General features: G+C 45.1%; 1 protein-coding gene across 2 annotated transcripts in view; it reads right to left on the bottom strand.

The window, feature by feature from the left end:
* Positions 1-1294: 1294 nt before the first annotated feature.
* The window catches only part of CA3H2orf92 (chromosome A3 C2orf92 homolog), a 47676-nt gene continuing 37214 nt past the window's right edge, over positions 1295-11756 (bottom strand). For both annotated transcript variants that reach the window (XM_078444404.1, XM_060607959.2), the window contains 3 exons: positions 5806-5913; positions 4055-4205; positions 1295-2120 (listed from right to left, as the gene is read on the bottom strand). In XM_078444404.1, coding sequence (XP_078300530.1) covers positions 1988-2120; positions 4055-4205; positions 5806-5913 — 392 coding nt within the window. In that variant the 3' untranslated portion in view covers positions 1295-1987. The remainder of the gene's footprint in view (positions 2121-4054; positions 4206-5805; positions 5914-11756) is intronic.

Genomic DNA, 11756 nt, shown 5'->3' with positions numbered 1-11756 from the left:
ATAATCATAATAGCTAAGATTCACTTATTCCTATTAAGCACTGCTGTGTCTTGGCCCCAGTAAAGATGCAATGCTCACAACCACCCCACAGAGTAGGTTAGCCCCATTTTACAGATAGAGAAATTGAGGCCAAGAGGAAACTGAGGCTTGAGATTTCGCAGCTAGTAGAGCTGGCTACTACTCTGGGAGCCCAGAGCCTCCACAGAACTCAACTGTGAAATCCCCTGTGCTGTCTGGTGCCCGCCCCTCATCAAGCCAGGGTTCAGGTTGGCTAAACCAACCACTGAGCTGAAGGCGGAAGTCCCCAGCATGAGAGCAGACTAAGAACACTTCTCTCATAGAGAAAGAGGTAAATGAAAAGGAAGGCTCCCAGTGGGCCCACAGGCAATGAGGAGACCACTGGCAGAAGCTAGAGGTGGCTGACCCTAACTTGTGCCTCACATGGAAGCCTGAGGTGGGGGTGGGAGGTCAACAGGGGGGTGGGCTGCCTCTCCGTTCTAGGGTCCTAAGAGGTTGGGATGAGGACAGGATGAGGGTAGGGGTGCAATCTATCAGTAGCTCAAGGAAGAATCTGGTATTTATGGTGTGCCTGCTGTATACCTAAGCGCTGACAGCCTCATCTCCCTCCTTCCAAGCTCAAGAGGACACCAGCAACCTACTACAGGGAAGGCTGCTCTACCTGATCTCCATCATGTCCCCAGCACCCAGCACAGTGCCTGGCATACAGCAGGTGCTCCATAAATGGTCCTTGCTGAATGAACCACCTACAGCACTGTAAAGGAGGTAAATTCCAACCCCCATGGAAAATTTGAGGAAACTGAGGCTCAGAGAAGGTCAAGGCAGGACCAGTACTGGAGTCCAGCTGGGCCCAGCTTCCCAGGGGACCATGTGTGGGAAATATCTGGAGCTGTGAAGCCCCTCCCTCCCTCCATGCTCAGTGGTGACACTGTTGGGGGCTTGGGAGGATGTTGCCCTGCCAGCACAAGACAGGCCCAGGGCTCTCAGAGCCCTAGGACTCCTTGCCCACACAGGACCGGCAGCCACCTTTGGGCATCTGAGCTACATGTGCCCTCAGACAGCCCCATCAGCTGCCCCCCACCAAACCTGACGTGAGCAGGCATCTCTCACAGTCTGTGTTTAGAAGGGTCCCTTCCTATAGTCAATGGCCCAAGTCCAAGTCCTCAGAGCTTGGAAGAGTTTGGTTCAAAGAAAAAAATAGCATGCTTTTTGTTTGGGGCGTTTTTTTTTAAGGGTTTTTTGTTTTTGTTTTTGTTTTTGTTTTTGTTTTTTGAGGGAGAGAGAGAGAGAGAGCAAGAGCAGGGGAGAAGCAGAGAGAGAGGAAGAGAGAGAGGCTCCATGCTGTCAGCACAGAGATTGATGTGGGTCTCAAACCCACGAACCATGAGATCATCCCCTCTCTCCTGACCTCGCCTGCCAACGTAGGTTGCCTGAGCTACACTGGCAGCCTCACTCCTGCAACACCAGGTGCCGCCCCCCCAACCCCTCTCCCCCCTGGACCCCGTTAGCAATCAGAGTGTAGAGGCCTCAATCCACTACCGAAGAGCTTCAGCCGGCTGCCTGCCCTGTCCTCAGAAACCGGCGAGGACCAGGCCTGCTTCCAATATCTTTGCTTGCCTCATGTATTTTGATATTGTCTACGTATTTGGTGTTCAATTAATATCTGTTCAATGAATGGCTGAATCAGAGAATCAATGCTTTAATAAATAAATACATCCATAGCTTGAAAGGGTTTGTCTTTGGGCAAATGTGCTAAGTCTCCCGCACTAGCCATTAGTGCCATACCACACTGTGAGCATCCTGTGGTGAACATTTGTTTCTTGGTCCATTCAAAATTGAGACGAGAAGGTAAACATTTTGCAGAGCACATCTCACAGCCAGAAATCCAAATGCCTCTCCATGGTGTTTGGATTGAGAACTGCCTGGCATTGCAGCGTTAAGTCCTGGTTTGGTGGCCCCACCACCTGGCTTAGACGCAGGACTTGGACTTCAACTGTTTCTGTTTTCCCTTTTGTTTTCTGGGGTTCTTTTCTTGATACTTTTGCCACCAAGTCTTCCCATTCAGTATAAAAATATTATATGTCATGTTTGCTGGAGGATATCTAAAACAAAATGCAGAAAACCTTATTGCACGATTACATGAGTAGGAATTCCTACTGTCTACTCGTTGGGTGGTGGTAGAGGCTGATGTTTCTGCAGGGTGGGGATTCTACTTCTCTTTCAGAAAGGCTTGGGGTGCCTGGGGGCTCAGTTGATTAAGTGTCTGACTACTGATTTCAGCTCAGGTCATGATCTCAGGGTTCATGAGATCAAGCTCTGCATTGGGCTCTGTGCTGACAGTGCAGAGCCTGCTTGGGACTCTCTCTCTCCCTCTCTGTCTGCCCCTCCCCTGCTTGTGCTCTCTCTCTCTCTCTCTCTCTCTCTCTCTCTCTCTCTCTCTGTCTCTCTCTCTCAAAATAAACTTAAAAAAAAAAAAGGAAGGCTTCTCATGTGTGAAATTCATTTTGTCTCTGGACACCCAGAAAGCCTCTGGGAAATTCCTTTCCCTTCACTTTCTGATAACTAACACAGGCTCTTGACAGCTTTAATTCACCTTTATGGGATGGAGCCACAGTCTTGACCACTTCTTCCTATACCTCCAAGAGGCACAAAAGGGAAATGACAAATCCAATGGATAAGCCCCAGTCAGAATTGTGAGATGGGTCAACCTCATTTCCAGAAGCTCTTTAAATCTTCCATCTCTAACTTCTGCCACATTCCAGGCCCCCCTTTCACTTCATGGGACCCACTCCTGTCTCAGAGGAGAAAGCTGGATGTGAGGTGATAGTGGCTGGCCTAAATGGTTTACCAGTCCCAAGAATGTTGGCTTTTAAAAGAACCCCTTTAGGGGTGCCTGAGTGGTTCAGTTGGTTAAGCCTCCAGCTCTTGATTTCAGCTCAGGTCCTGATCTCATGGTTTGTGAGTTCAAACGCCACATCAGGTTCTGTGCTGATAGCACAGAGCCTGCTTGGAATTCTCTCCCCCTCTCTCTCTGCCCCTACCCAACTCATGTTCTCTCTCCCTCCCTCCCTCCCTCCCTCCCTCCCTCAAAACAAATAAACTTAAAAGAACCCCTTTAAGGAAAGCAATGTCACTCTTGTGGGTAAATTTAAGTACCACAGACTCAGAGTTAGGGGGAAGGCATGGGCAGAGGGATGGAAACTTCACCCTCCATGGCATGCCACAGCCCCCTTTCTCTGTGGTCAAGCTGCACACACAACACAGTGTTAGGCAGGACCTGAGAGGTCTTGGGAAGCTGTTTTCCCTGTGATGAAGAAGTGTGTCTCAAGGGATGCAGATGAACACACAAAATTTCAAGATGCAGTTCCTGAAAATGCATAATCTTATAAGCCATTTACTGTCTCATGCCTACTCAGGGTTACGGCCACTGTGCTGGAACCCTCTCATCCAAGGGATAATAGACATTTTTAACAAGTGGTACAGACAGCCACTGACTAGTCAAAGTGGCCACCATCAGAATGGAGCCCTGGAGGGCCACTGCTGGGCCAGACATTAACCCTTCATTTGCAGGATCATGGGGAAGACTGGAAAGTCTGTGGGAGGTTCTGGGAAGGTGCTGTTTACCAACCAACAGAGGGATCTTTCAATATTCTAACAACCAGTGTAACAGCCAAGTATCAGCCCTGTGCTCATCTCCTCCATGGCTTCATCCCTCCCTGCCTTCATATGCCTATTTTCCAGTCTTTCAGCCAGTCTTTGTACCATTTCCTCAGTAGGTGTGGCCTAACCTACAGGAGTCTTTAGAGGTAAGCGTGGTCCAAGCCAGGAATTGCAATACTTAGCTGTGCATCAGAACCACCAAGGCAGTGTTAAAAACTGACAGCCTGGGTCGTCTGTATTCTATGAATACACAACCAGGCTTAGGAGTCCCTGCCTTCCTCCTAACTCCAGGATCAGCAGGAAGATCTGGGGCAACCTCATACAAATACCCATGAGTTCTTCATGGGTAGGAAGGTGGGACTGAAGAGCCGCTCACAATGGCTTTTTCCTCCTGATGCATGCAGTCAACACCAGCAACAACAACACTGTGACCACGAGGATTCCCGCCACCGAGGCAGCAGCAATGATGATGTTCCTCTGGAGGAAGTCCAGAAGCTGCGCGCATGGTACATCCTTATTTTGTGTATCTAAATGAAAAGACAAATGGCAGAGTAAATAGAAAGAGACAACCCCATACAGAACTGCAGGGACAACTTGTTAGTTCTGCTTTTAGCAGAAATGAAAACCTTAGCAACTTAGCTGCTGGCTCCAGAAGTCCTCTTGGGGAAGAAGCTGGCTTTGTTTAGGAAAATACACTCATAAGCTTCTTGCCAGTGACATGAGATGCTGTTTGGTGGTGGAGGTGAGATGCCGAGGCTATGAGCTGGCAAGCAGCAAAGCAACCAAAAAGAAGGAATGACTAAGCACAGATTTCAGGAGGTGAGAATAATAGGGGAGAGGTCAGATGGAAGGGATGGAAAGTTCTACTGTGATGGCCGTTAAGAACAATGGAGTCAAATATTCGGTTTGAAGTTGCCCCCATCGCCCTACCCTCCCACCTTCAGGAAGTTCTCCCATATATATAATCCACCTCATGTGAGTAGGTTTGGGGGAATTTCATGCACAAGGTAAACATGATGCCAGAGATGATCTTGACTTCTTATGGCATCTAGGGACTTGCAGAAATCTTGAAGGTAGATTCAGAATGCCACTGACTGTGGGCTTGGAAGCACAAGGCAATCTTAGCTGAGACCATAGCTGACATCAGGGACTCCTAAAGCTCCTCCACTCCATTTGTAATGTGACCAAAAATGGAATCAGGGAAATGGGGTACTGAGGCTCCATGACAGGACGGGGATAGTTTAGTGTGGAGAACCACTGAGGGGGGCCCAGCAATGCAGGCAGGGAGATGCTGGTCAAGGGCCATCTTGGGTTATGGGGAGAAAATTGGAAATGTCCAACTTCCCACTTCCGTGTATGCTACAGCAAGAGGCAGCACCACCAAGGAACTCTAAGGGCTCTGCTGGAATAAGTCAGCATTTAATTTCTTTGAGTTAGAAAGTGACAACCAGGTATACTTTTGATAACAGGAAGCTACATGGAGGGAGTGTGGGCTTGGTACCTGCAATTGTCATGACAGGCAAGTTTCTTTTTTTTTTAAACATTTTTTTAACATTTATTCATTTTTTGAGACAGAGAGAGACAGAGCATGAATGGGGGAAGGTCAGAGAGAGAGGGAGACACAGAATCTGAAACAGGCTCCAGGCTCTGAGCTGTCAGCACAGAGCCCAACGCGGGGCTTGAACTCACGGACCGCGAGATCATGACCTGAGCCGAAGTCGGACGCCTAACCGACTGAGCCACCCAGGCGCCCCATGACAGGCAAGTTTCTACCTGTACTGAATGGGCCCAGGTTATCCAAGGCTGAATACTAGGGGCTAGGTTAATATTTGGCTTTCATCCCTCCTGCTTATTAGAAAGCCTCTGTGTGCAGTAATGGCAGAGGCTCAGAAGATGATGTCCATGTTACAAATGAGCAACATAAAAGTAGCATCTTCTTGCAAGGGTGGTAAAATTCCCAGAGTTAGTTTAATTCATATTTTTTCATGGCAGATTGTATGCTTTTGTGGGAAAATTAAAGGTATGCTGACATCTACTCTGTTAAAATACCATGAAAGGCAAACAGATGCATTCTGAAGTTATCTGTATTTAAGTATCTTATTTAGCTTACACTATATAGATTATTACCTGTCCTCACTGCTTCTGGAAGTGTTTCATTATCTTCAGTACTAAATTGCTCATTTATATCCCTGCTGAATAGAAAGGATTTTCTATTCCTCTTCTCTGAAACGTGACCTACAGAAGGACAAAAAACAAAATGTGTTCATCTAAAAATAGCCAATGGCCTGTGATTAGTTCTTTTTTTTAAGATTTTGTTTTGGGGGCACCTGGGTGGCTCAGTTGGTTAAGTGGCCGACTTTGGCTCAGGTCATGATCTCACAGTTCGTGGGTTTGAACCCCGCATCAGGCTCTGTGCTGACAGCTCAGAGCCTGGAGCTTGCTTCAGATTCTGTGTCTCTCTCTGACCCTCCCCTGCTTGTGCTCTGTCTCTCTCTGTCTCTCAAAAATAAATAAACGTTAAAATGTTTTTTCAATTAAAAAAAGATTTTAATTTTTTATTTTTCTATGTTTTTAAAGTAGGTTTCACACTCAGCATGGAATGGAGCCCAGTGTGGGGCTTGAACTCATGACCCTGAGATCAAGACCTGAGTTGAGATCAAGAGTCAGACACTTAACCAACCGAGACATTCAGGTGCCCCTAAGATTTGATTTGATTTGATTTGATTTGATTCGATTTATTTTAGAGAGAGAGAGAAATGTGAGCAGGGAAGAGGAGCAGAAAGAGAGAGACAATCTTAAGCAGGCTTCATGCTTAGCATGGAGCTCAATGTGCGGCTCAATACCACGACCCTGGGATCATGACGTGAGCCAAAATCAAGAGTTGGACACTCAACTGACTGAGCCACCCAGGCACCCTCCTAAGATTTTATTTTTAAGTAATCTTTATGCTCAACATGGGGCTCAAACTCACAACCCTGATATCAAGACCTTCGTGCTCTACTGACTGAGCCAGCCAGGTTCCCCTGATTAGTTCTATTGTTATGATAAAAACAACTCCCGCTAGAGGCTCAGTCAGTTGAGAGTCTGATTCTTGATTTTGGCTCAGGTCATGATCCCAGGGTTGTGGGATCGAGTTCCACATCAGTCTCTACACTGGGTGTGGAGCCTGCTTGGGATTCTCTCTCTCCCTCTGCCCCTGTCCCAGGCTTGTTCTCTCTCTCTCTCTCAAAAATAAATAAAACTAAATAAATAAAATAACTTCCTCTAGAATCAAAGTGAGGAGTTAGGAAGAATTTTGGAGAAAAGTCCAAACGTATATCAGTGTTTTGTTATTATTTTTTAAATCTGACAAATTCCTGGGTGACCCACCCGTAGACTGAGGCCATGGTTCTCACACATGAGTGTGCATCCAAATCACCAGGAGACCTTAAAAGATCAATCATTCGGTCCCACCCTTGAGTTTCTGAATCAGTAAGTCTGAGGAGGCCTGAGAATGTGAATTTCTCACAGACACCACCCCCCCTGCCCCACCCAAAGTAACACTGATGCTGCTGGTCAGGGACCACCTTAGAGAACCTCGAGAGAATCTTTCAGTCAGTTGCTGACCCCTCTGACTCAAGTTTCCCACTAGCATAAGATAGAAATAAGACCTACCTCACAGACAGCATAATGTTCATGGAAACAGTTTATAAACCACCAAATACTATAAAAATGTTTCTTAAATTGCAAGGGCAAGACAGAAAAATGAACTACACTGAAATATGCATTTATTGGGAGAGGGGCTGAAGTTTAGTAGAAACAGGCAGCATTGAAAATCAGAAATATTAGCATGCTAACTCTGCCGTTGGCTATCTTTGACTCATTTGCATATGAGACCTTGTCAAAGGGCCTGAGTGAGTTTAGCATGGAGAGGACTAGGAAACTGGGAGAGCTGTCTTTGCCCAACACAAGAATGGCCCTGGAAAGGGGTTAGAAGATGTTCTGAGAGGTTCCAGGAGCAAGGCAGAACCAATGGGTAGGAGCTCCAGAGACACATGGAGACTAACAGTTTAGCACTTAGAAAGTAGGGCTATTAAAAAGGGAATGAGGAAGAGTGAGAAGTAACAAACCCTGTTGTCCCCAGAAGTCTTCAAGGCTGGGGCCTCCCAGGCCCAGATGCCTTTGACCTGAGAGGCATTTTTGACTTGAGATTGGTGAATCTGCCTTAGCCTAGTTCTCAAAGAGGTGGGAATGAGGCAAAGTGGTTAACACTGGCAGGGTGTGTGATAACAGCCTATTGAGGTCTTAATTATTTCTGGGGAAAGAGAGAAATTTGTTCCTTATTCAATCTGGCTTAGAAAAGAGAAAAAGTTCCCAACTTAACATGAGTCATAATTACTTGACTTTGGAAATGTTAGGCTGTCAAATCAGAGTCAAGAGATAAACAACCACAGATACACAGAAAACTCTGGACAATATAGAGTTAGTGATTGAATGGATTGAATTCGCCTTTTGCTTTTTCATAAAGGTGTAAAAAAGATAGACTTATCACTTAAACACAAATTTTTACTTTCCTTATCTCTGTTCCACAAAAACCAAAACCATAATTAAGAACCACTGTCTACACTTATCATCAATATGGGTTGTGATTTTGATCATTTGTTGGATTTTTTTTTTCTGCAGGACAAAATAAGCACAATCACCATGTTTTGTCAAATACAGTCAGTTTCCAAACTTCATTTCAACTGTAGAAAGCCATTAACTATGAGAGAAACAGCAGCCCATTACGGGAGAAAGCAAATCCCCACATCCATGATGCAGACTCAATCCCAGTGCCAATCAGTCACATCCTGGGCCTGGTAAAGTTGTGTTCGATAAGCCCAGAACCAAGAAATTTTGGCTTTGTGTTCAGGGAAAAGTTGAAGTCTTAAATTATAATCTCTCTCTCTCTCCCCCTCTCTCTCCTAGCATTGAAATGAGACTTTGATTGGTTCTATTAATAGCACCTTAGTGTTGCACTGCTAACCAAGAACTAGGTTCCTTTCAGCAGAGCTAACATCCATGGTAGCTTGAACTTGCTGCACACCTGTGCACACTTTTTACAAGACTTTACTTCTCAAAAAAATCATTTTGTCACCCCTCTTCCTACCCAACCCTTTTTACCATTAATTTTTAGGGGGAATGGTCTCTTTGCTAAGGAAAATTTGTGTGGTCTGGATTTCTTAGTCCAGCAGAATAGCATCAGAGCAGCTCCTGGCCTCTGAAGAGGGGCCTCGTCAGCCTCCTTTTCTGGTGTGATGGGACCTTCACTATGTCTGCAGGGGTTTCTTGGGTGTCTCTCAATTCACTCTCTCTACTCAAAAACCTTAGTAAGCAGATCTGCCTCTCTTTTGTCGTCCCAAAGCTCCATGCAAATACAACCTGAAGCACTTTTTAAGTACTTTCCATTTTAGTATATTTATAGCTAATAATTACTGATGACACTGACTTCCTATTAGTGGTGAGCACTTGGAGAACACAAATGCCTTTTTCAACTCTCTTCTCCTGGCACAGCACCTCTCACTGGGTAGGAGATCAATAACTAGGTCTTGAGTGAGAGAAGGAATCTTGAAGACTCTTGACTACAACTTCATGAGAGACTCTGAGCCAGAACCACCCAGCTAAGCCTGATCTGTCATCCAAGATTGCAGTCATTTGACGACTGACTGGCACCAAAGGGTCTGCTTCCAAGATGGCTCACTCACAGCTGAGTGAGAAGGCCTCACCTCCTCACTGGCTGTGGGCAGGAGGGCTCAGTTTCTCACCACAAGGGCCTCTCCTTAAGTGAGTGGACACTGCTGGAATGTCCTCACAACATGGCAACTGACTTTCCCCAGAGTGAGCAATTCAAGAGATAGCCGGGCAGAAACCACAATGTCTTTTATGACCTAATCTATGAAGTAGCGCACCATCATTTCTGTCATGTTCTACTCATTAGAAGCAAGTCATTAAGTCCAGCCCACCCACACACAAGGGGTGGGGGATTAAGCCCCACCTTTCAAAGGAAGGCTATCAAAGAATTTGAGGACCTATTTTAAAACCACAGTAAGAAATGAAATTCCAAAGAAGACAGCTGAACAAAGGAAACATTTGCTTATGTCCACATAAACATAAGGACTTTTTAATCAGCTGCCTCCGGTTTTGTGGATGGAGAGAAGTGACATCCTTACAAAGGCATCTACACTCTGCAGGAAGCCTGGACTCAGGTTTATGACCCACACCATTAAGCAGAGACCCCTGAATGATTGAACCATATGAAATTGGTTGAGGTTGAACCATACGAAATTGGAGATATTTGACCATTTTTAAAAATATTTTTTAAAGTTTATTTTATTTTGAGAGAGAGAGAGAGAGAGAGAGAGGCAGAGAGAGAGGGAGAGAGAGAATCCCAAGCAGGCTCCATGCTATCAGTGCAGAGCCCAATGTGGGGTTCAAACTCAAACTCACAAACTGTGAGATCATGACCTGAGTCAAAACTAAGAGTTGTACGCTCAACCAACTGAGTCACCCAGGTATCCCAATATTTAACTATTTTTGATCTACAAAGAAACAGTACATTCAAATTATTCAACCTGACATTATAGTCCCAAGGGAAGTTTTCTAACCTACATGTTTCTTCTAATTGTGAGGCTCCTAGAAACCCAACATCATAGATTATCTAGATGAGTGTAATGATCAATTTATAATGTGATCCTCTGTGTATATATACATTAAAAAAAAAAAAAGGAGGGGCACGTGGGTGGCTCAGTCAGTTGGGCATCCAACTCTTGGTTTCTGCCCAGGTCAAGATCTCATGGTTTCTAGGCTCAGGTCCTGGATCAGGCTCAGTGCTGACAGTGCAGAGCCTGCTTGGGATTCTCCCTCTCTCCCTCTCTCTCTGCGACCCACCCCCAGTGTGTGCTCTCTCTCTCCAAATAAATAAATAAACTTAAAAAAATAAAAGGAGGGGTGCCTGGGTGGCTCAGTCGGTTAAGCGTCCGACTTCAGCTCAGGTCACGATCTCGCGGTCCGTGAGTTCAAGCCCCGCGTCAGGCTCTGGGCTGATGGCCCAGAGCCTGGAGCCTGCTTCCAATTCTGTGTCTCCCTCTCTCTCTGCTCCTCCCCCGTTCATGCTCTGTCTCTCTCTGTCTCAAAAATAAATAAACGTTAAAAAAAAATTAAAAAAAAAATAAATAAAAGGAAAGGCCTCCAAACTTAGTGTAGACTGGCCATTATATACCTTGGGGGTCTGGGAAGATACAGGAAAATAAATCCATTTTGTACTTAGAAGATGGCCAAGCACTAAGTCAAGCTCCTATTAGGGAGAAAAATCACATACTGAAAGAGCCAAAAGTAACTTGAAGAAATGGAAAGACATTCCCATTTCCAACACAGAATGACTTACCATCAGTTTTCCCAAAGTGAATATTATATTATAAATTTAATACAATGCTAATAAAAATATCAACAGGCCCTAATGAAGTTACACAAGTTGATACTAAAATTCATGTGCAAAAACAAACATGCAAAAGTCATCAGGAAAACACCGAAAAAACAAAAACTACAAAATAGGGACTAGTCCCATAAGGCATTAAAACATACTATTCCAGCCTCTGTAATGAAAACAGTACAGTACTGTTGTATAGAAGCCGTAGGCCAGTGGTTAGGATAGAAAGTCCAGGCATAGACCCAGGACATATGGGAATTTAGTATAAGATAAAGAGGGTGTCTCAGATCACTGGAGCAAAAGTGGACTTTTTAATAAATGATGTCATCGGGGCACCTGGGTGGCTCAGTCGGTTGGGCGTCCAACTTCAGCTCAGGTCATGATCTCGCAGTCCGTGAGTTCGAGCCCCGCGTCAGGCTCTGTGCTGACAGCTCAGAGCCTGGAGCCTGTTTCAGATTCTGTGTCTCCCTCTCTCTGACCCTCCCCTGTTCATGCTCTGTCTCTCTCTGTCTCAAAAATAAATAAATGTTAAAAAAAAAATTTTTTTTAATAAAAAAAATAAATGATGTCATCATTTTTAGTGAAAAAATGACATTATGTGGACTGTATTGATGAAATCATTGTAGCCCATGTG

This window comes from Panthera onca, chromosome A3, assembly GCF_046562875.1.
Source record: "Panthera onca isolate mPanOnc1 chromosome A3, mPanOnc1 haplotype 2, whole genome shotgun sequence".
NCBI lineage: Eukaryota > Metazoa > Chordata > Mammalia > Carnivora > Felidae > Panthera > Panthera onca.
This window is presented reverse-complemented; position numbering and strand designations above follow the sequence as displayed.